This window comes from Zootoca vivipara, chromosome 2 (assembly GCF_965207765.1).
Source record: "Zootoca vivipara chromosome 2, rZooViv2.hap1.1, whole genome shotgun sequence".
Lineage (NCBI taxonomy): Eukaryota > Metazoa > Chordata > Lepidosauria > Squamata > Lacertidae > Zootoca > Zootoca vivipara.
The window spans coordinates 31605527-31628875 of record NC_142584.1 but is presented as its reverse complement, the minus strand read 5'-3'; the positions used below and the strand labels follow the sequence as shown (position 1 = coordinate 31628875).

Below are 23349 nucleotides of genomic sequence, written 5' to 3'. Positions count from 1 at the left end.
TAGCCGCAGTACTAGAACCTCCATCACTTCCATTAGCAAAGCATATTGATTGCTCGAAACCATTTTGCCTCGTCTATCTCTCCATCTCAGCATGTAACTTCTTGTCAGCTGGAAGGAGGAAGCAGTATTTGATCAAGAAAACGCTGGGGGGGGGGGGCTTGGACTGATTTTACCAAAGAACAAAGATGTCATACAAACTCAAACCAGTTAGCCAATATTTTACAGCAGAGTCACAAAATCATGGAGAGAGAGAGAGAGATCATAACTTAGCAGTCGGCAATGCAAACCTATACATGTCTGCCCAGAAGTAGGCCCCACTGAGTTCTATAGGAGTTACTCACAACTAGGTATGCATAGGATTACAGCTAGTGTGGAAGAGATGAGCCACGAAGTGTCTGATTCAAATCTCACCACAGCAATGAAGTCAATAGGTGGCCTTAGACAAGCTGCCCCCTGCGCATCAATCTGTAAAAATTCTGGTCTACTTTACAAGACTGTTTTAAGGATTCCTGAGATAGCATACATTACAAAGCACAAATGCCAAATCCTCTCAAAAATTTACTGTATCAAAGACAATCATTTATTGCCATTCATACCAGGTGCTCTTTGTTCCTTTTTGTACAATTTACAAGTTTTCATACAAATCTATTTTTTTTTACATACATCCCCAGAAAAGTTTAAATATAAAATATACACCATTTAAAAACAGTTGGATGGGTGAAACTCCTTCCTAAAGCCATACGCCTCACACCTTCCTGAAGCCTTGGCTGGACGAGGAGGAAGAGGGGGGGATGGCCAGGGGTGGGTGGTGGGAGGCAGCAAGGCAACGTGGACTTCAAGAGAAAGCCATTGAAAAGACTCATTATCTGACTCCAGTGGAGTACAATTGAGGAGGGGGAAAAGAGTGCATGAAGTGCAGGGGAGGGAATCTTTTTCAGCGTGATCAACCATAAGAGACAAAAGTCTACAGAAAGTGCCTTGTCTAGAAGGGAGACTGCCCGAGACAGTTTATCAGGTGTAAAGCTTTAAAATCACTTACGGGGAAAATATTGCGGCAAACAGCTTTTAGGCATCGAAGACTCCCAATTGGTTCAGAACGAGGGGAGGATGAAGGCAGTTGCTTAAATGCAGCTACCCAAATGTCTGTCACCCATAGCAAATCAGTCCAGTTTCCAAATACAAAATCTGCTCACCCACCCAAAACTTAGCCTGGGATCAGAGACCCCCAACTGGCACATGCCAAGCACCGCTGGCCTCAAGCTATGGATGCAAATCCTGACCCACTGAAGCCAGTGCCAATTCTGACACTAGGAGAGGACTGTTGCTGGTAAGTACCGAGGTGAAACGCAGCCCATTCCCCAAAGCTCTTTGCCCTTGGGGAGCAGTACAATAGATCATCACACCCAGTGAGAAGGCAGCAAACCTTGAGCTACGTGGGAACAGCAATGATGAAAATGGGAGGGAGAACGTGTTTTTAACAGTTTCTAAACAATAGCCTCTTTTTAAAATATAAACATAGGATATTGGCCAATTTCCCAGTCACAGCCAGCTGCACAGCTTTTGAGAACTTTGCCATGTGCAAGGGGGCGTAAAGGAACATCCTCTGACCTTAACCACACCAACTTTTTCCAGTTTGATACCCTCCAGCTGTTTTGGAATGTGTCTTCTTCTAGCCCAAGTCAGCATGGCCAAATTGTCTGCAGCTCATCGGAGGTGTCACCCAAAACATCTGGAGGGTACCAGGTTGGGGAAGGCTGTACTACATGCTTCTTAAAATCCTCCAGGTATCACTTCTCTCCTTCCATCACCACTACCTCCGACCAGGCCTAAGCCTATGATTTTTTTCTTTTCTAATCTAACAAAGTAAAATGTCGTTTTGTCTGCTGTGGAAGGATAAAAGTATCCCTCCCGCCGAAAGGTTAATTTGCCCTTGTTTCCTTAAGAAGGCTTGACAAGTTTGCTAACTGCAATGCTAGGGTGGGTCAGTGCTTTTAAACAACTCTAGATTAATTGGATTGCCTAGGCCAAAACCCTACCAGGTAGAGCAGATCCTCCATGGAGCCCTGAATACTCAACAGCCCATCCACAGTAGCCCAAAATACCTACTCCCAAACAACACATGCCCTGTTATCCAAGTGATTGGTCTTGCAGAGAAGGCAGCTGTTCCTGGTATTGTCCATAAATAGAGCAGAGGTTGCCCAACAGAGGTAGTTCTGATTTCTTCCCGCCAAAAGCAACAGCCTGAGTTTATCCACCACGACTAAAATTGGCAGGCAAGAGAGAGGGTGGATTGAGGACGATGCAGATTCTCAGCACTGCGCGGTAAATCCACCCAGACTTAATACCCTGCGTTCAGGGAAACAGATCATGGGATAGTATGCTATGTGTCTCCAACTTAACCAACCAGGCTCGAGCAGGGATGCTCCAAAACAGTGGGGAAAGCACAAAATGCAACCAAGATCCCAAGCCTAGCCCATGGATATGAGAGAGGAACTATGCCCAGCTTCATCTGCCATCCTCCATTCAAAGCAGCCAAGAGCGGGGTTGTCTGGAGACGCAGCACTCTTTCAATGAAGAAAAAATGAAAGATCAATCAATCCGTCAATCCAGACTCAGATCTGGCCCACACGCCTTTGTCTTCCGTGCCCATGCAAGCACACAAAACCACATGACCTCTCAAGACCTTGGTCACTCACAAGGTTTAGCAAACAGTGAGTGGATGTACAAGGAAAATACACAACCCCAGCCCTTTCAGTATTAAGCACTAAAAGACAGGCTCCTTATGGAACGTGGCCAGGGCTGAGGTATATCCACAATACCCACCCCTAAAAAGATGCTCTCATGACGGTGGCGAAGGGTCTGGCCTATTAACTCTGTTATTACATACTTTACATCCCAGAGGTATTTAACTGGAGAAGGGCTGCCTTTGTACTTAAAGCAGCAAACCTCCCAGACATCCTGCTCCTCTGCTTCATCTTCCACAAGAGGGCAGCCTTCAGGCGAAGAGCTGCTCTGTGGGTCACAGGGACTGCAGCTGGGGTGTGGGGTGTGTGTGTGTGGGGGTACTTCTGCAGGGCCAGCTAGCAGGCCAGCTGCTCCTACTCCCTCCTGGGTGGCAGGTGGGTGTGGGTGGGTGCAACGCTTATACCCAGAATGCCCTGGAGCAAGCAGCATTGCAACAAAGTCATTGGGGGGGGGCAAGAAGGAAAAAGAAAAATAACCTAGTCGAATTATGAACGGCAGGGGAAAAAAGGGGTCCAAAGAGAATTCCTTCCTCTTCAATCCAAGGTGTCAATCTGCTGGATCCCAAGGAGCTCCAAGGGAAGGAGGTATAAAAATAAATTTTACAGAAGGAATAGCAGCAGTCCATGTCCCACCAACACTTTCATGCCAGGCACTGAATCTTCACCAGCGCTCAAGATGTAGCTCTCCCCGCTCTTAGGGGTTGGCCTCTTCTGATCCACACTGACCAGAGGGATTCACACATGAGGCTGGGTGCTTTTTTTTCTTTCCTCTCTCAGCAAGGTGGCAAGGTTGTGTGAGAAGGGAACATGCAGCCCCCAGGCCCTCCAGGGCACGTCCTACTTGTGGGGATTAAAATGGGGAATTCATGCCCAGCTTGGTTTCAAACTGCAGCTTCTGCCTCTTCTGGTAACGTACTCGAACCCTGGGAAGAGAGAGAGAGAATGAATGAATGAATGAATGATGGAATCAAAGAATTGTAGAGTTGGAACCACATGGGTCTAGCTGAACGCCCTGCAACGCAACTACACATACTTTTAACAGCACACTACGCATGTTTACTTAGGAGTAGATCGCGGGACGTGGGTGGCGTTGTGGGTTAAACCACAGAGCCTAGGGCTTGCCAACCAGAAGGTTGGTGGTTCGAACCCCGCGACAGGGTGAGCTCCCGTTGCTCGGTCCCAGCTCCTGCCAACCTAGCAGTTCGAAAGCACATCAAAGTGCAAGTAGATAAATAGGGACCGCTACAGCGAGAAGGTAAACGGCGTTTCCGTGTGCTGCTCTGGTTCGCCAGAAGCGGCTTTGTCATGCTGGCCACATGACCTGGAAGCTGTACGCCGGCTCCCTCAGCCAATAACACGAGATGAGCGCCGCAACCCCAGAGTCGGTCACGACTGGACCTAATGGTCAGGGGTCCCTTTACCTTTATGCATGTTTTCTTAGGAGTAGATCCCACCAATTTCAAAGGGGCTCAATCCCAATGGGGCTGCAGCCAAAGGATTTGGGGGGGAGGGAGAGGCATCTATGGCTGCAGAATAAGAAACCTAGGCCTGTTCTCTTCTTCCCACCTTCATTTTAAAAAAATGCCTTAAAATGTTTCTTCTAGCTGCCAGCCTCATTTGCAACACAGCATGGGAAACAAGAGATCTACAAAATGAAACAACCTGCTTCTTTTTTTGTAAGATTTTAATTGGGTAAGTCAGGTTGCAGAATGCTTTTTTTTACCCAGTTTGGGCTCATTTGGGTGCCGATGTGATGACAGCTGTAAAACAGCTCGATCTCTCCTCCCCCTCAAATAAATATATCCTGCTAATTAAGAGACTCTCGTGCTTCCAAGGAGAACAGTGGGGCAGCATGCAGCAATTGCCTACAACGGTTAAGAACAGCGCCTCCGTGATCAGAGGGAATCTCCCATGGGCAAATGCCAAAGACAAACCAGAGGGGATGGCTACTGTGAGTATCCCACCCTTGCTTGACCCAGCTACTGACATTTTATAGCGCCCCAAAACCATTTTGGGAGACAGCCAGAAAAACAGGCAGTTCAATGCATATTTCCCTGTTGCCAAGACAACAGCATCTCAAGGGAATGGGTCAGAGAGATGTCAGGTAGCAATTTTATCCTCCCAGGAACCCTAATTTAGATACCAGGAAGTTTGCTGCACAGCACAGGAACAGTTAACTCAGCTGCGGAACAGGATGTCATCTATGACTTGCTCAGCTCCCATTGGCAGAGGGGCCCTGAAGGTGAAGGGGTTTCATCAGGGCCTTTGGATATTAAAATAAATGGAGAAAGGGAGGGTAGCAAACCCATAGAGCAGGCATCCCCAAACTGCGGCCCTCCAGATGTTTTGGCCTACAACTCCCATGATCCCTAGCTAAGAAGACCAGTGGTCGGGGAAGATGGGAATTGTAGTCCAAAACATCTGGAGGGCCGAAGTTTGGGGATGCCTGTCATAGAGCGACATTCCCCCACACTTTAATTGTGGGTTTGCAGAGTCACTTGGCTCGCTGTGTTGAAAATGGTGTTGCTGGACTAGGGTGACCTTGTGATTTGACCCAGCAAGGTCTGCCTTGTCCATAGTGGCAGTCTTCCAACCTAGAGGATGTAGCTTAGAGATGCTTCAACATGACCCACTCACACAGCAAGCAACATGGCTGCATTCATCTTTCACTGGCCTATTATTACCCTGCAGATGTGGTGTGATCATAGATAGCACCTTGGAGGAGGAGATGCAAGTACTGTATGGGGTTCTCTTGCATATCATTCCTTCTTGGGGAGCAGGAGTGGTTCTCACATCAACTTCAAAACGCCAGCATGGCCTAAAAGCACCCAACAGCTGGTACAGCATAGGGCACTTGAGATAATTGTCAGCTGGGCAGTTCTGGTTCATATCTAACCTTGGCCATGAACTTGCTAGCTTGCCTTAGCCATGCCTCTCCCTCCCTCTCTCCACCCCACTACGCTCCATCTGTAACATGGAGATTTTTAGAAGACATCTGAAGGCAGCCCTGTTTAGAGAGGCTTTTAATCTTTAATCTTTCTCCTTTTAATTGTTTTATTCTTCTGTTGGAAGCCGCCCAGAGTGGCTGGGGAAACCCAGCCAGATGGGTGGGGTATAAATAATAAATTATTATTATTATATTATTATTATATTGGCTGGCAGGCCAGCCTTACAAAGTTGTTGCAAGGATTATCAAGATCATGCCATGCAAAGCGCTAGGAGAACTTTGGGAGCTTATTACGGAGAGTGCTAAGCAAGAAATCGTACCTGATTTCATGGAGTTTGACAGTCTCATTGATGATCACAACAAGGATAAGAGAGAGCAAACCCAACAACCAGGAGGCCATGGGAATGTCATCCATTTTGTAGGTCACTGGAGACTCGAGGTTCACCCAGAGCTTCAGGTCCAGGAGGGTCTGGATAACTTGGCCCAGCAGCCTGCCATTAAAAACAAAGCAAGACTTGGAAAAACATAGAAGGGGCACGTACAGCCTTCTGTCCCAGGGCTCTCTCCTCCTCTCTGCATCCTCTTCTACCAGCAACCAGAATGTAACCTGCCAATGGGGAAAGGATCTCCTAAGGTGGTGAACAGCCTCCATGGAAAACACAGCATCATGGGGACAGGCCGACCCAAGTGGGCAGCATCTCTAAAAGGGGTCGCTTTTCCTGGATGAACATTTTAGAAGTTTGGAGTGGGGTGATGACAGCCTCATGGCCTAACAGCCAAGTCGGAGAGAGGGACGTGATGATATCCGAGGCTATGGGGAAGGAAGAATTTGATGTCAAGAGCCAAAAAGACCTAGCACTGCAGAAATGCACACAGAAGAAGAAAATAGACTGGTGCTTCAGGAAAAGAATGGACATCAGAAGATGGAATAATCTGAGATAAAGACAGGGGGAAAGATTTTTTTAAAAAGACTATGTACTTAGATGAATCAAAAAAGGATACTCACACAATGACAACTGTCAGAGTCCACCAGAAGTTAGTAAAGGGGCTTTTCTTCCACAGTGGTTTGGTACGATGGACGTGAGTGACAGAGATAAACACTGTGAAGAAATACCAACAGGTTTGTTTTTTTTAATGTGTGGATTTACCAGAGATACAGAGGGCACAAATCCCTGAGAGTGTGGTGGTTTTTGAAGCTCGTCGTCCAAGAAAGCCAATCACAAGGTAACCTTGCTGGGCTTTCAGCAAAAAGCAAAGAAGAAAGCAGCCCAGCGATGTTTCCAAAACCCAGGATAGTCCACCATTGACTGACAGCCCCTGACTCCACGCCCTCTCCACACAATTATCTAACGCCCCTTCTGAAATCTTCCTGCCTGTTTTTATGCCGTTAAACAGCTGAGGGTTGGGGAAGACTAAGCCAACTGATCAAACTGGCCAGAGAGTCAAGATCTTTGGTTTTACATCCGCCCCCACCCCTTCAGTACAGCAAGCAAGGAGGAATGGAAATCTCTTACCAGTATGTAAGACAATCATCCCAGCCGTGAACTTCTGGGCCAGGAGAAGGATGCTGGAAAACTCTCCAAACCAGTCAGGGGAGCTTTCTGCACTACTGAAAAAGCAAACATAGGGGCATCACGTGAGGGGGATCACGGTTCAAGGCATCAACGAACCCCATTTGAAGAGACTGGATTTCAGAGGGACTCGTGAGCTAGTCCTAAGATCCTGCCAGGCTCTGTTACGTCACACAGTGCAACCTCTTCCACTGCATTCCAAAGCCAAAAGTGGCCTTTCAAAAGGTATCTGGAATTATCTTAAATTGTTGCTGAATTGTTACCGCTGAGGCTTTCCCCAGCTGTATTTGTTGCTTTTGCATTTCAAACTGTTTTTAAATCGCCTTGAGGTGGTGATTTATGAGGCGATTAATAAAGTGTTTTAAGACTTCTTGATACTTCCATTGCTGTTTTCTTTTTGGCTTTGCCGTTAATTACTTTATATTGCTTTGTTTAATTTCTTTGTTACCTTTCTTGAATTTATTTATAAAGAAAGTGTGTGTGTGTGTGTGTGTGTGTGTGTGTGTGTGTGTGTGTGTGTAAAACATAGCCTTAGGGTTTATTTTTAAAGAAACTAAGTTTCTAGTCCTTATCAGTGTAGGGAAACCTGAGAGTGGGGGCAGCATACGTAGCACAAGCCTGTATTCCATGACTTTCCACTCTTCTAGACCCATCTTTGGAAAAGCTACTAGAAACAACAATCTGCCACGAATGTTTTAGTTGAGATTCCTGGATTACAGGGGGTTGGACTAGATGACCTTTGGGGTTCCCTTCGGGCTCCATGATTCTATACACAACATAGCATACATAATCCAAACTGTGCCACCCACAATTGAAACATTAAAAGAAGCTTGTGCTAAAGCCATCCCAACACACACTTCTTCTGGGTGGACAGCACCGCCTTTGGGAACTTCAGTAGAGAGCTGGACCCCGAGCGCCCGCTAACCTGTGCAGCATGATGGAGGAGCAGCCTGTGACATTCACATTGAAGGCAGAGGAGTTGAAGTTTGCACAGTAATCCTGCAGCATGTAGCCAAAGCAAACCAAGCAGGTGCAGATGGTGAGGCTGAATTTCAGCAGGAAGCAGAACAGGAAGTATTGCTGGGTCTGCAAGACATTGCCGGGAAGGCCGGAGTGACTTACAAGAATAAGAGGCGAGGCCTTGGGTCCCACGGCTCCTGCCCAGGCCTCAGGCTTACCAGCTCCAGTCTTGCGGAAGAGGATCGGGTGAGCACCCCCCCAGGGAGACTCCTCCAGGGCTGCTCCTTAGGCCCAAACTAGATGGTCCCTGGGGTGTGCAGCTGCTGTTGGCCCAACTCTTCAACCCACACCTCCCTCCCAAAGAACTTCTCCCGTTTTGCAGGGACTGTTGCATTATAAATATAACCAAATGAGGAATACGGGTATATGACAAGAGAAAGAGGAAGTCTGGAGATGAATCATCATTATCATCATTAAAAATAAACCCAACAACTCCAGGGCAGAAAAAGTCATGCACCACCCACTGGTGCCCTGTTTAGAGAAGTTTTTAATGTTTGAAGTTTCATTCTGTTTTTAATGTTCTGTTGAAAGCCGCCCAGAGTGGCTGGGGAAACCCAGCCAGATGGGCAGGGTAGAAATAAATTATTATTATTATTATTATTATTATTATTATTATTATTATTATTATTATTATTAACCTCCCAGGAACAAGTGGAGGCACCAAAGGATGATGGCCTGGCCTGGCATGGCCCTCTCTCTGCAAGGGGCTCCTGCTACCGAGAGATCCAGGAAGAATAATCAGATAATCAGAGATGCTTCCAGTGTATGTTAGGGGCTAGGATGGTAAAACAGGAGAGGCCCCCGCATTAGGTGAGGTGAAGCCATTTGCTTCAGGTGGCGGATCTGACCCCGCTGGGATTCAGCCCTGTTTGCCTTCCCTGCTGCCGCTGTGGCCTCACCACTACTGCTGTGTCTCGGTAGTAGTGCAGGCAGAACCACAGGTACAGTTGAGGTGATGGGGCTGGCAGCAGCGAGGGGGCAGAAGCAGGGACAAGAGAGGAGGCCTAGATGTGTGGGGAGGGGGACAGGGCATTCTGCCTACAGCATCAAAACATCTTGGGCCAGCCCAAGACTGGATCCAAATAATCAGTTTCATTCAGGGAAACCTGGAGCTGAGGGTTGCTGACCTTTTGGGACCCGTGGGCACATTTGGAAAGCAGACACCATACACACACATAGACATACTACACTCACGCAAACATGCTTCGCAGGCTCACACACACCCTGCTAACAATTAATGGGGGGGGGCAGAGCCAGACAGACTCTACTAGATGGGAGGAGATGCTTGGGAGGGATGGCCTTCTATCACTGTGCCATACAGAGCGTGCTCACGTATGGTTTATGTGTGTGATACGGAAGCTGTACTTCTCAGGGTTGTGCAGAATTATTAAAACAGCAGAGAGCATTATGGCTGCTCACTCTCTACCTTAGAACAAATCTACACCACCAGGTGCCATAGAAAAGCACTAGACATATCAAGAGATCCAACGCACCCTGGTCACCATTTCTTTGAGCTCCTGCCATCGGGACAGAGATATAGAACAATGCAGGCAAGAACGCGCCGTCTCAGGAACAGTTTCTTCTCTAGAGCGATTTTGGGCTTAAATGGAAAGTCTGGACTTTGAAGTCATCTTATTTTACTTGTTATTTTGTATCATATTTACTGTTTTTAATTAGGTTTTGTAGATTTTGGATTATGCGGAATGCTTTATCTGAGTGGATGTAGCAACCGAGTAATTTTGTTGTTCCCGCAAGGGGACAATGACAATAAATACTGTATATCTTATCTTATCATCAATCAAGCTGGTCATCTCCCAAGTTTCATAGATCAACCAGTACAGTATATCAAGACAACCCAAAACAGTGCCGGAAGGGAATTTGTCCAGAGCCGCCAGAAAACCATTCTGAACTATCTCCAGGGGTGGATCATTCTAAAAGGGACTCCCTGACTTGGTTCAGTAGCAACCACATGCTCCCACCCTCCCTACTCCATAACATCTTGTTTCAGCCTATGGTTCACAACAGAAACATTAAACCAATGGAGAACCTGTACGCTCCATATTATGCACCCCTTCTCCCACCTACTGGCCCACTTCTCTCAAAGGCACGTTCCTTTGAAACCCGCCTTCTCTCTGTAAAGCAACAAGGATAACCAACCTCAGATGTGAGGAAGGAAGCTCTTACCCAGGCATGAGACACAGGCTCTCCCTTGAACCAAATAGGTTGGTTCTTACTTCAACAGCAAGTAAGAGTGTGAGTGTGTGAGGGAGACTTAAAATCAGGACCTGTTCTCTCACACCAGAACTGCTGTTGGAGGAAGCAGCAGGTGTCTGAATTCCACTGCTTGCCACTGTGAGAACAAGATGTTGGACAGGGTGAGCCAGCATGGCTCTCCCTATGCTGTTAGCCCCAGCTCCCTTTGGCGGTAACGGAAGTGAGAATTCGCCAGCAGGAGACTGAGCCGACTCTCTTGCCTTGAGCAGCAGGAAGGCCCCCGAGGTAGAGGCCAGACTCCAGCATGCTAAGCATTTGGCTAAGCTAATGCTAGAAAGATCTGCGGCATTGCAATCACTGGGGTGTCATGTGTCGGCAGCTGGCAAGAACATTACTTTCACAACTTCACGTGGACCCTAGCAAATGCCTATCCAATCGTAACCTTTCCTTACCTTTTTAGGAATGGAAGTCAGGTTCTTCCCAGTTGCCATGGACATGATGGAACTGTGAGGGGGCTTGCCCAGGAGGGACACACTTGGAAGAGGAAACAAAACTAGAATTAGCCTAGATATCAGAGCGGAACCACAACATTCCCTGGCCTGCTGAGACTACACACATGAAACCCCCATTAAGCTGTATTGTGTTTTTTAATACTTGGTTGGGAGCCGCCCAGAGTGGCTGGGGAAACCTGGGTATAAATAATAAATTGTTGTTATAGTTGTTGTTTTGTTTGTTTGTTTGTTGTCGTTGCCAGCTAATGTTGCCCTTTTCACACAGTTCCTTCCTGCACTGTCAAGTCACTTTAAGCCAGTTCACAGTTAACCAGGTCACAACAGGCCTCTGCTCGCTCGCTTGTTTATTGCCCCCATACCCCAAAGACAGCAGAAGTCAGAGGCCAACACAGTTCCTGCTCAACTAGTGGCAAGAACGGCAGATTTAAGCTTTGCAGTGGGGATCGGGGAAACCTGTGGCCCTCCGGAAGCTGCTGTTAACTCCCAACATTAACTCCTGACCATTGGGCATGCTGGCTGGAGCCAATGGTAGCTGAAGTACAGTACATTATCTGTGGGCTGTGATGGACAAAAAGCAACTCAGCACATCTATTTTGCAGAGGGAGAATCTGCAGCCCAGTACTAGCAGAGACTAACAGCGCTAGCCTAGCCAACTCTCCACACCATGAAGGCTGATCCATATAGGCATGATGGACTCCACATGGTCTCCAACGTGGTGGCCAGAACATGAAAACCAGGTGCCCGACCCCCGTGTGGCCCCATTTTATCTTAGGAAAGAAGCGGAGCTCCTGCGAGCATCCCCAAAGTAGAGCATGCTTGCGAATCACAGCGAGAAACCTTACTCACCTTAGCAACGGGTAGCAGAAGCAGGAAAGCCACAAGATGTCGGTGGTACTGAGAATGGGGGGCAGCTGCCCCAGGCAAGAAAGGAACTAAGCAAAAGACAGCAAAAGGCACCATCAGCGGAAGGATCAGAAGACCGAAGGGCATCCACCAGCAAGTCATCACATCCATCTTGTAAAAACAAGATGGCGACCAAAGAGGAGAGGGAGTCCAGAGCAGGGAGCTCATGCCACTGGATCCCGAAGGGGCCGTGAAAGAACTCATTTGTTCAACAATTGTGCATATTTGTTCATTTTAGTACACCACCTTGGGTGCCATGGCAACAAGGAAGTATATAAATGCAAAAATCAACTAATAAGGAGCCAGCAGTTGCTGCTACACACAGAATGTGGTGCACAAGGTTCCATTGCCTGGGAAGCACAGTACTGCTTTTCAATTTTTTTTTGGTTTTTGTTTTAATGAAACATTCTGCTTATTTTAACATAACTCTTCTAGGCCTTGTAGCTGAAGACATGATAGGAAGCTCTGTTTTGGGAGGTGAGGAACTGTGTGTGGCTAGCCTCTGCTAAGTACTTGGAGAAAAAACACTCTCAAAAAACCTTTATTTTGAAAACCAGAACAAAATTAGAAAAGCTAGTACACTTTGCCTTCCACGCATATACTATTCCAAATGAAGAATTTGGGGACTATACATTTACGATTACAAGATGCTCCATTGTACGCTTTGGACCTCAACTAGAATCAGGGCAGGCTTCCATGACACAAGGATAATGAATACTGCTAGCAAATATCCAACTTAAGCAGCTTCCTTTGGGTCTCTCCTTCTCTTAGATGACTTGCAAGACAATCAGTCCTTTCTGCTTCCTGATGCCGTTTAGAATAACTCACCTGGATTATGACCAGAGTCAGCTGACACTGGAGGAGGAAGAGGAAGCATTTGCGAATACCGTAAGTTGCATGCCGGGCCTAAAAGAAAGCATATATAAAATGGATAGTGTGCAAGGCATGAGTACACAGAGACTGTTCTTATATTGTCAAGGATGAGTGCAGTAAACAGATCCACTTTTAAAAATATGGATCAAAACTGAAAGCTTCAATTAGGTTTTCTTTTAAAAGGAAAGAAAACAGGCTGGAACGTTCTGTCCTGCCAAATAGCTTCTCTGCATCAAGATGAAAAATAAGGATGGAACATTTATTTTATTAAGTCTGGAAGCCCAAACAGATGCTAAAATGTTATCGTATTTAAATGATGGAGATTGTCACAACTGTGTTACTACCAGCTCAAAAGAAAGGGGGCTTACCTGTTCTATAAGTCTGATGAGCCCAATGGTTTCTTCTGGATAAATAGTCAGGGAGCACGATAGGCTGTTCAGCTGGCCAGACAGCTGAAGAGGCGTGAGCTCATCGGAGATACAGGTCATGTTAGTTCTGTTGGCATACCCAAACGTCTCCCAAGAGCAGCGAGAGGGATAAAGAGGATCCAGGGCTATGCTGCATAGACAATACTACACAGGTTAGAGGAAAACATAATGGGGAGTAATAAGCCAGGTGCACCCAGCCAAACACCTCGGGGTTACAAAACGGATCTAAAATACGGAGGTGTCCAATAATATTGATGCTTTTTTAAAAGTGAGCTTGTGGACTACAGATTACTTTCGGACCATCCACAGCAAGGCCACCAGCTCTGCAGGAAACCAGAACAGATTGGACTGAATAAGAGACAGGAAACCAGAACAGATTGGACTGAATAAAGAACTCTGATCATAACAAAAGAACCACTAGGAAAATAGAGGTCCATTCATTCAGCAGTAAGGAGCATTGCAGCCTGATCCTATTATTACTTTATCTGATACATGTGTACCCCACCTTTCCAAAATTAATTTGAGGCAGCTTACAGATAATATAAAGCACACATCACACAGAATCAAATAAAATCAGCTAAAACAAAACAAAAAAGAGATCAGCATAAAAGCCGTGGTCAATGAAACCTGCTTTTACAAAACTCCCTTGTTTAAAAAGCAACTTGGAGAATACTTGGCACAGCATGTAAAACTTTGCACTTTACCAAGTACAGGAGCAAGAGCAAGACGGAGCAGTGAGCGCCGAAGGAGCAGCAAGAGCATCTCTGAATCATAAGCCTTCTTTGATATATGGGAGTGGGGTGGGGAACTGGGCCAAGCATCCAGCCTCCCTGCCACCAAAATAATTCCCACAAAATCGTGCATCTCTATTTCTTCAAACAAACTCTGCATCATTCATTTAAAACCCTTTGATTTTCAGAAGGTGCCTTTAACAGAACGGGCTTGATGGATGAATAAAGCAATAACAGCTGGAGGGCTCAAAGTGGTCTCCTTTGCCTTTATCTAAATTGATTGCTGTACCTGCTCTGACCTGCTTTCCCTTCTGCTTCTCCCCCATTCCTGCTTTGCCAGAAGAGCAGAAGATTTTATACATCTGAGGATGGGCTGAGGAAACTGTGGCCTTCCAGATAGTTGGAGTCCCAACTCCAGACAGCGGGGCCAATAGTCAAGGAGAGTGGGGTTGTAATCCCCATTCCTTTTTAGGAGACCAAGAGGTACCAGTCGGGAGGAAGGGTCTCATATGCCACATCAGAGATTCGAACGATGCCACCAAGTCTAACACTGAGCCATGTGTTTTGCAAAATGGTTGTAGGCAGAACATCCTTTCCCAGCAATTCTGTGGCAAAGGTTGCCGTTGGAACGGATGTTCCTTATGGAACTATTTCAGACAACACCGGGCTCAGTGTGGGATTTGCTCTAAGCAGTTTTGTCAAAAGCCCTGATGTGGCATAAAAGGTATTTCCTCCACATTGGTCTGCTAAAGGTATTGCAGGGAGGTATTAGATAGCGGTAGTTGCCTACCCAGGGCAAAGAAAAGACAAACAGGAGTGCTTTTCAGGTCTCCCTGGGACTTTGTATGGGGATGCAATGGAACAAGAACGGCCTCGGTCCAGTATACCTGAAGGAGCGTCTCCACCCCCATCGTTCTGCCCTGAGGTCCAGCGCCGAGGGCCTTCTGGCAGTTCCCTCGTTGAGAGAAGCCAAGTTACAGGGAACCAGGCAAAGGGCCTTCTCGGTAGTGGCACCCGCCCTGTGGAACGCCCTCCCATCAGATGTCAAAGAGAAAAACCAGACTTTTAGAAGACATCTGAAGGCAGCCCTGTTTAGGGAAGCTTTTAATACTTAATAGATTATTTTAATATTCTGTTGGAAGCCACCCAGAGTGGCTGGGGAAACCCAGCCAGATGGGCGGGGCATAAATAATAAATAATTATTATAACAAAACAAAGAAAGTCAACACAGAAATGGAATCAGGATGAAGGAGTGGTATGAATGAGGACAGACTGAGCTTCTCAAAGCCAGAAACCCAGAGACTGGGTGCATCTTACCCATGGGTAGGGTTAGCCGGATCCAGCCCAATCGCCTTCTAAATCTGGCCCGCGGACGGTCCAGGAATCAGCGTGTTTTTACATTAGTAGAATGTGTCCTTTTATTTAAAATGCATCTCTGGGTAATTTGTGGGGCATAGGAATTCATTCATTTTTTTCCCCTCCAAAATATAGTCCAGCCTCCCACAAGGTCTGAGGGACAGTGGACCGGCCCCCTGCTGAAAAAGTTTGCTGACCCCTGATCTTACCTGATGTCGCTCTGAAGGAAAAGGCAGTTGTTGCGCAAGTTGGCAGAGCTGCCGAGGCAGCAAGTGACCTCCCCGTATTCCTGCATGATCTTAATCATCTCACACATGGCTGCAAGAGAACCAGGAAAGGGGTTAAGTGTGTTGACACCCTCTTAGTTTCCACCCGGATCTCCCCATCTCAGAAACAAAGAATCCATTAGCCTGAGCTCCACTTACTTTCTGGGGTGCAATCTGTAAACAGAGGAACAAGCAAAGGCACGTTGTCAATATTCTGCAGGTGGGGCCTCACCTGGTGGATTCCACGTGGCAGTTTGGCCTGGAGTGAAAGAAGCGGCAATTAAACAAGCCAAAGAGATGGTAGAAGAGGGTGAAGGCTTACAACAAGCTCGGGATGAATCAGATTCCCCGCAGCTGGAGTGATAAGGCAGAGCAACGAGATTGCTCTAACCCCTGTTCATTGCCAGATGAGTTGGGCTATGTTAGGAGGAAGTGCAAACTGACTTTTGCCAGAAAGATTTCCATTGCCATCAACCACTGATTTGCTCTTAATCTGCCCAAACAAGCTACAATCTGCCCTTCCCAGATGTTATACAACCAGCAGCATAACTACACACAAGTCTCACTTTATGAACACAATGTGTTCCCAGGAAATCACCCATTTCTACGTGGTTTTCCCCTGAAATGGGTGCAGCCAATCAGCAAAAGAGAGACAAAATGGTGGCCACCAACCAGCAAAATGCAAAAAAAGGAAGGAAGCCAGCTGTTTGGATAAGCAAATCTGCGAAGCATATAGCGAGGCTTGGGTGGGTAAGTGAAATTTCAAATAGTGAGTGTGCAGACAGCGGGAGAGCAAAACCAGATTAAGAGCACGATTCTTCTTTTAAAAATCTGTTAGTTGCCACCAAGTATTACAGTGTATAATACAAATTACAACAGATTAAGAACTTCTCTGCTCACACAGCTCAGAAAGAGAAAGGTTTTTCCTTGTGTAAATTACATAGACTAGCCATCCCTTATAGAAAGTAATCTTCAGAGTGCAAAGTCAGCAGCCCTAAACGTGATTTACGAGGGAAAATGAAGGCAGCCAGAATATTTTATGGGTAAATGTATAAAGGATTGGACAGAAAAAAGTTACTGTGGGTCACTCAACACTAACAACTTATTGAAGGCCTCTAGTTTAGGATGACACAAGAGAGAGAGAGAGAGAGAGAGAGAGAGAGAGAGAGAGAGAGAGAGAGAGAGAGATTTGCAAACTAGGTGGATGAGAGGTTCAAATCCCACTGAGAATTGAAGCATTCTTAATGTAACCCTTTCCATGAGCATTCCTAAAATGAATGAAAGAGATCAGTTTGAAATGGAGAAACTAGACACTTCAAAGTAGCATCCTGGCCTTCACGGATGATAGTATTACTTCTCTCTCCAATAATCCACCCCACCCCACCTCTATTCTTCTGGCATGTCAGTTCATGGTACTTAAACTATCATTTTCCCTTCTTCTGAAGCATCAGCAATGGATCCAAAAGCCCATTTTATATCCTAATCAATAACTTTTCTCCTACAAAGGTTAAGTTGCATTATCTTTCATTTTGCTTTAAGGAAGATGGTAGCAATTTAGAAAAAAATAAATAAATTTGAAGGCAAGCATTGTTTTCAATGTTGTGGCATTTCCCCCAGTGTTGTACCTTCCCCCCGCCCCCGGTTTCGTGATCTGCTAAAGAAAAACATGTGCAGCACATCACAGATCATGTCAATTTCGAAACATCAGTGTGTGACCCAGCTTGCTTGCTCAAGTTTAGTGTACCCCGATAAATTCACTAGCTTAACTCGTCCTGCTTACATTCTTTCAGCAGTGGCCAGTGTTGCAAAGCAGAGCCACAGAGCCACCCTCTCAACACTAGCATCACCTCGGCATACCTGGGACAGGGCTAGGGCAGCAGGAAAGGTGAGATTGTGTGGATGCACTGGCAGTGCTTCCACTAATGCACCCACCCTAACTCCAACCTCACCTTTGCCCTCCTCCCCAGCCCTCTCCTGGTAAGCTGCAAGGATGCCCTCACCGCAGCAGCCACCCCTGCATCCTTAAACAAAAAAAGTTGCTGCCTCCTGTTATATAGGCTTAATCAATAAGGGATGATTTAAGGAAGCGGACTGTTAGGGTGCAATCCTATACACACTCATCTTAAAGTAAGTGACCTAAATGGAACAGATTTCTGAGTAGACGTGGATATGATTAAGCTGTAAACGGCCTCTCAAGAGGTTTATAGAAGCAACAACAGCCATCAAGTTCCTTGCTGGGAGATACATTCAAACACTCTGGGTTCCCAAGTAAGGTGTCCTGCTGTCAGTCTCACCCTATTGCAATCCTCCAGGAAGCTGGGGATGTCACTGTCGGTTGGCTGAAAGCTAATAAGGTCGGAGTGTCCTTCCTCCTCCATCAGCAGAAGGCCCTCTGCATCTTCTCGGGAAACTGGCAAGGACATAGAAAGAAAGCAGTGTTAATGGCTTGGAAGGCTCACACCAAAACGCCGACACAAGGCACCCCCCGCAAGACCACCTCCTCACGTGGCCTCGCGACAGCCTGGAAAAGCAAGCTTGGATTTTCTGGGTTCTCCTAAAATAAGAGGTGTTTTGGAAATGTCTCATCTAACCAGAGCTGGCAGTATCAGTTCAGAACTTTGCTGAGTTTTAAAGCGTCTGCCTCCTACCTCCTGCGCCGGAAAAGACCGCAAAAAGAATGTACTATGTGGAAAGGCTGAAAATCAAGACAACCATATCCCAGCGATGACAAAAAAAGCTAAACAGATGTGATGGGCTGCAGCAAAAACCTCAGGTATCAAATTGGACAGAAGGGGCACGGCTTCTGCATATAACTAGGCTTGTCTTAATGTTTCCAAGAAAGGTACCTCTGCCTTTGAGAACAACTTGGAATTCAACAGGCAAAGCTTTCCCCACCCAGATGAGGTGAATTTCACCTGTTGAATGCCTGCATATGACATTATTTGTAAAGCCTTGGTGCTTTAAGACAGTTGCTTTGAGAAATTAACCAAGTGGGACTGTCCCACAAAACAGCTACTCTAAAGTTCGGCCTGGCTTTAGTAATAGTGCCTGTCTTGCTGACTGTAAATCTCATGGGTTTGGTTCAATCGTCAGATGGATTTGCTTTGAACAGACACTTGCATTGCAGCCACCATTCCCCTTAGGGCTATTTGCTCACCCTGCTGCAGATCATCGCGCAAGGAGCCTGCATGGCTGGGGCTGGAAGGAGGGATTTCGGAACCAGGCACATCTCCATTGGGTGTCAGGGATATGTGGCAATTCCAGCCGGTCTCCAGACCCATCTTCTCAGCAAACACCTGTGGAGGAAAGGCACTATTGGTAGCAGGATAGTCAAAGTGGGAGAAACATACATATATATATCTATATATATATAAACCCAGGAATAATCTTGCAATCTGAACCAGCCCTAGGATGAGTGGGGTGGCTGTGCCTTTGACATGGCTGCTGCAGGAACACTGAGAAGTGGTAGAGTAAGCCAAGGGAAAGCCTACCTTGCTCTTGAGCTCATCTTCCAGGGAGAAGTAGACAAAACGAATGCAGGCATTGACAAGTCCCTCAATGAGGCGGACGACATCTGATCGGGCCTGATACTGGGATGAGACCATTCCCATGAAGATCTGGCCGCTCAGAGCCTGGATGCAGTCCTCCTTCTCCATCGCTTCCCCAATCCCTTCTTTGGGCATGTGAAGAAAAGGCAAGTGTGGGGAGGCAGGCCGAGATGCCAAATATATAGACACACAGAGGAGGAATAGGCCCAGCAGAGAACAGGCAGGCCCAGGAGAACAGACAGAGACATACCCATAAAAGAGAAAGACGCAGGGGGAGAGAGAACAAAAACAAAAAGCTGCCCATCACCTCTAAGCAGTAGTGGTAAAAGCTATACAAAGGGTGTGTTCTACTTACTATAGCTATGTTGTAGAACAGGCATCCCCAAACTGCGGCCCTCCAGATGTTTTGGCCTACAGCTCCCATGATTCCTAGCTAACAGGACCAGTGGTCAGGGAAGATGGGGATTGTAGTCCAAAACATCTGGAGGGCCGAAGTTTGGGGGTGCCTATTGTAGAACAACGAGGATCATTTTAACACATTAAGGCCTGGTCTACAGAGCCAGCAATACGAGGTGGTAGAATTCTCTCCACTTGAACGTATTTTAAGCCCACTTAGTTAGTATACTGACTGTTGAATCCCATACTGATCGTTTTTGTTGTTTATGTAAAGAATTATGCAAAAATTCTGGTTTTGGTGTGCTGGCTATTTGCCGTAAAAATAAACATTGACATAATATCTCTGCTTGAGCCATTCTGACATGCCCTTTGGAGCAAACAGCAGCACTTAAGACTGCAGGCGAAGGACGTATCTTCTGAACCCACACACAAAAGTGATCACATCTAGGAGAATGCTTCCACAGCCCAGGGGTGGGGGATCTGTAGCCCTGCAGATGGGGCTGGACTACAACTCCCATCAGGCCCAGCCAGCATGGCTACTGGTCAGGGATGCAGCAACCTCTGAAGAGCCCCAGCCGCATTCGAGAGCCCATCACTCTCTCCCCTGCGTTAGTCTCCTCCTTAAAGGGAGCCCTCAAAAATGTGACCCACCCCACTGGCAGTCTGAAGAAATGGCGCAGTCCATTCTACCTGCTCAGAATTCTACCACTTTATATCAGACTTAAGAGTCAACCTTTAGTCTTTGTGCCAATACTTCCCATCTATTAAAATGGGAAGCTCCCCATGAAGCAGGGCAGGGCAGCCTCCATTGCAAATGTAGGGTTGACTAAGAACAGATGCACATGTTGTCTAACATTTTTATTTATCTCTAAATCAGGTGTGTTAGCACACCCCACCCCACCCATCCATCAAATAATTATTGTCCATGCAAGAGGACAATAAATGATGGGAATCAAGAGGCAAGTTGAGGAACAGAGGAGCTTTGTTACCTATAGCACAGCACTAAAAGCTAGTAACAGAACACACACAGGAATGCCACAATGTTCTTAATTCCCATTTTTATGCCATTTGGTGAAAGGTAGAGGTAGGATTAGGAAGGCCAACTATCACCTCTTCTCAACAAGCATTAAGTGAAAATAAGCAAAGTAAGGCTGGAAGATTCAGCCCTTGGTCTGTCCATGGACAGACGGGGCATCTGAATTCGTCCTTACTGATCTGCCCAAGGACACTCAGAGGAGCTTGCCTGGCTGAAACTAACAAGCAGCAAGAAAAGAAGGCAATCTGAAGAAGCTGGATCAAATGAGCCCTCTTTTCTGATGACAAGGCAGCCTATCCGAATATAATGTGTCAAAATTTAGACAAGCAGGATTCTTCCACAATTGGCAGGTCAGATGGGGACAAGGTTGAGACCTTGAACAATGAGGAAACAGAGAATTCCTGATGTGATGTGGAGATCAAAGCCAATGAGGTGTTTATGCAGTTGTGGAGCCTTGCATACAAGGATCACTGTGAAAACATAGAAAACGCTATCTTGCAAAGTTAACCTCCAAAAGAAAATTTCCAAAAGGACTAGATTAATAATAGTCAACGCTATTAAGATTCGCCCTTTTTTGTTTGCTTGCTTAAAAGGAAATTATTTAGCGGAGGTTCTCCATTTACACGATATTATTCTCTTCGTTTTCTTGGTGATCCTCACATGGAAGGCACTGTGACGGCGCAAGCGTCTCACCAGATTTACTTTCCATGTCACATCATTGTGCAAAACACATTTGAATTGTTTGATTCAAAGCACCTACACCTAACAGCTGGGTTTTTAAACCCTATGGGTTACATCCACATGCACAGCAGACGTCTACTTATGCAATGGTACTTCCCCTTCCCCTGCAGCCCCCTTTGCATCCTCAAATGTGCTCCAGAGGGTTGGGGGGACACTCAGGAGCAGATCAGGGGAGTATATGGGGAGAGGAGAGGAAGGGGGAAATCCTGCTGCAAGAGTGGAACTCTGCTCACATGGAGTTGGATACAGCCCTCAAACATCTCTCCTAAGGTCATTTTTCCATAACCTTGTGGTATCCCTGGTGTCCATCTCGGAGTCACTTGAAGAGGGGCTTGCCCCGAGACAAAAAACAGCAACAGAGCAAAGCTGGCAGAGCACTGCCCCAGATGCATGCATGGAAGGATCTGCAAGGGAGCAGCCCTGCAACGGAGGCAAGACACCTACCATCGGAGCTCCAGCTGTTCCTCCGGCTGCTCTGCTTGATGGGCGTCGTCCCAGGAAGATCACAGGACGTAAAGATGGCAGTCTGCCCGGGGACCTGCACTAGCTCTATGCACTTCCCATTGAGCTCGGAGGACAAGGCGCAGTGCATGGGCTTGTAAGAGAAGGCGGAGCAATAGCCCGAAAGACAGGCACGTTGGTAGAAATCCAACACTTTCTTCCTGAGAGCAAAGAGAGAGAGAGAGAGAATGACAAAGGCCGCCAGAGATATGTTATGCACTGTAAGAGAGAGGGCTTGCAGAGAGCAGCCCACTCTGCTTACTTCTACCAGCTGGGAGAGCAGCAAGTCTGGGAGGGAAAACCAGGAACAGGAAGTGGTTAAGAAGGGTCCAGGGCTATGCAGAGTCCTGGAGGCTCAGCTCCAGGCTGGGAGCAGGGAAGCAGGGGAGGAGCTAGTTTCAGCAGGGGCTGGAAAGGAGGGAGTAAGTAGAACGGCACCTCAGGAGCCTGGTTTGGGACCACGGAGGACCCGTAGAGCAAGGAGGAGGGGCGTTTGGATGCCCAGTCTTAAAAGAGGGGTCAGAGCCCACGAGACGCCATTGCGGGCTTCTGCCCCATGCAGAGCAGACATGATTTGAGACATCTCACCACTGTATATAGCATGCACAATAAAACTCTGAAAAATCCAGAAGATGTGTGGAGTGCTTACTCGGGAGTAGCCAACACCCTTCTGTGACACGCACAAAATAATCTCAGCGTCTGCTCGCAACACATGCCTGGCTAGTAAAACTACTGCTCGGACTCATGCTTTTCAGGGGCAGAATCTACTGGAGCTGGGAGGAGGCAAGGAAGCAGCTTCTGCTCATTCCTTATCAAGTATTTAGAAGCATCTTTCCTTTGATACTAATGGTTCACACCCCTTGTGCATCAACCCCTTCCACATTTCTCATGGGTCAGCACTTGTTTCCCCATGGCCAATATTAAAAATTCATTCACATCTGTGACAGTTGTGTGTGTACGCTCGCAATGCACACTCTTGCATAGATATACATTCTAAATGTATGTCTCTCTCTCTCTCTCTCTCTGTGTGTGTGTGTGTGTGTACACACATAAATTATACACAGACACTTATTTGTTCCTGTACCTGATATTGATTAAGTAACCTTGCATTTAGTCTTTTGGCTAAACTTTGTAAGTTCTTTACAACACCTGAATGGTTTGCACTTCTCTGTCTTTCCTTGTTTAAAATAAATTGTAAAATGATGTACATGTACACACACACAAAATCTGCATTGATGTGCATTCTCTCTCTCTCTCTCTCTCTCTCTCTCTCTCTCTCTCTCTCTCTCTCTCTGTGTGTGTGTGTGTGTGTGTGTGTGTAATCACAAAGCATTTTAAATTGTTCCAGAAATTGGTAGGGAAAGAACTTTGGGTTACTTGCTCTGGCCACTACATAGCTCGTCCCAAAGCACACCTGTATTGCAGCAGCAATTGTCATGCTCCAGCAGGCTTCTTTGGGCTTAACAAGGGGCAGCATGAAGCATTACAAAAATCTGAAAAACCCACTTGACACAAACTGATAGAGGCACCAAGAGCGCAAGTGCGTGTCAGGGCCAATAACA

At 46.6% G+C, this 23349-nt stretch overlaps 1 protein-coding gene across 5 annotated transcripts in view; it reads right to left on the bottom strand.

The window, feature by feature from the left end:
- Positions 1 to 557: 557 nt before the first annotated feature.
- TMEM94 (transmembrane protein 94) overlaps positions 558 to 23349 on the bottom strand; it is a 72631-nt gene continuing 49839 nt past the window's right edge. For 3 of the 5 annotated variants that reach the window (XM_035104456.3, XM_035104460.3, XM_035104459.3), the window contains 15 exons: positions 21731 to 21948; positions 19057 to 19238; positions 18723 to 18861; positions 17860 to 17975; positions 15725 to 15824; positions 15509 to 15617; positions 13153 to 13342; positions 12740 to 12817; positions 11855 to 11940; positions 10949 to 11030; positions 8188 to 8348; positions 7206 to 7300; positions 6698 to 6791; positions 6012 to 6182; positions 558 to 3667 (listed from right to left, as the gene is read on the bottom strand). In XM_035104456.3, coding sequence (XP_034960347.1) covers positions 3595 to 3667; positions 6012 to 6182; positions 6698 to 6791; positions 7206 to 7300; positions 8188 to 8348; positions 10949 to 11030; positions 11855 to 11940; positions 12740 to 12817; positions 13153 to 13342; positions 15509 to 15617; positions 15725 to 15824; positions 17860 to 17975; positions 18723 to 18861; positions 19057 to 19238; positions 21731 to 21948 — 1894 coding nt within the window. In that variant the 3' untranslated portion in view covers positions 558 to 3594. The remainder of the gene's footprint in view (positions 3668 to 6011; positions 6183 to 6697; positions 6792 to 7205; positions 7301 to 8187; positions 8349 to 10948; positions 11031 to 11854; positions 11941 to 12739; positions 12818 to 13152; positions 13343 to 15508; positions 15618 to 15724; positions 15825 to 17859; positions 17976 to 18722; positions 18862 to 19056; positions 19239 to 21730; positions 21949 to 23349) is intronic. The other 2 variants (XM_035104457.3, XM_035104458.3) reach the window with 2 other exon arrangements.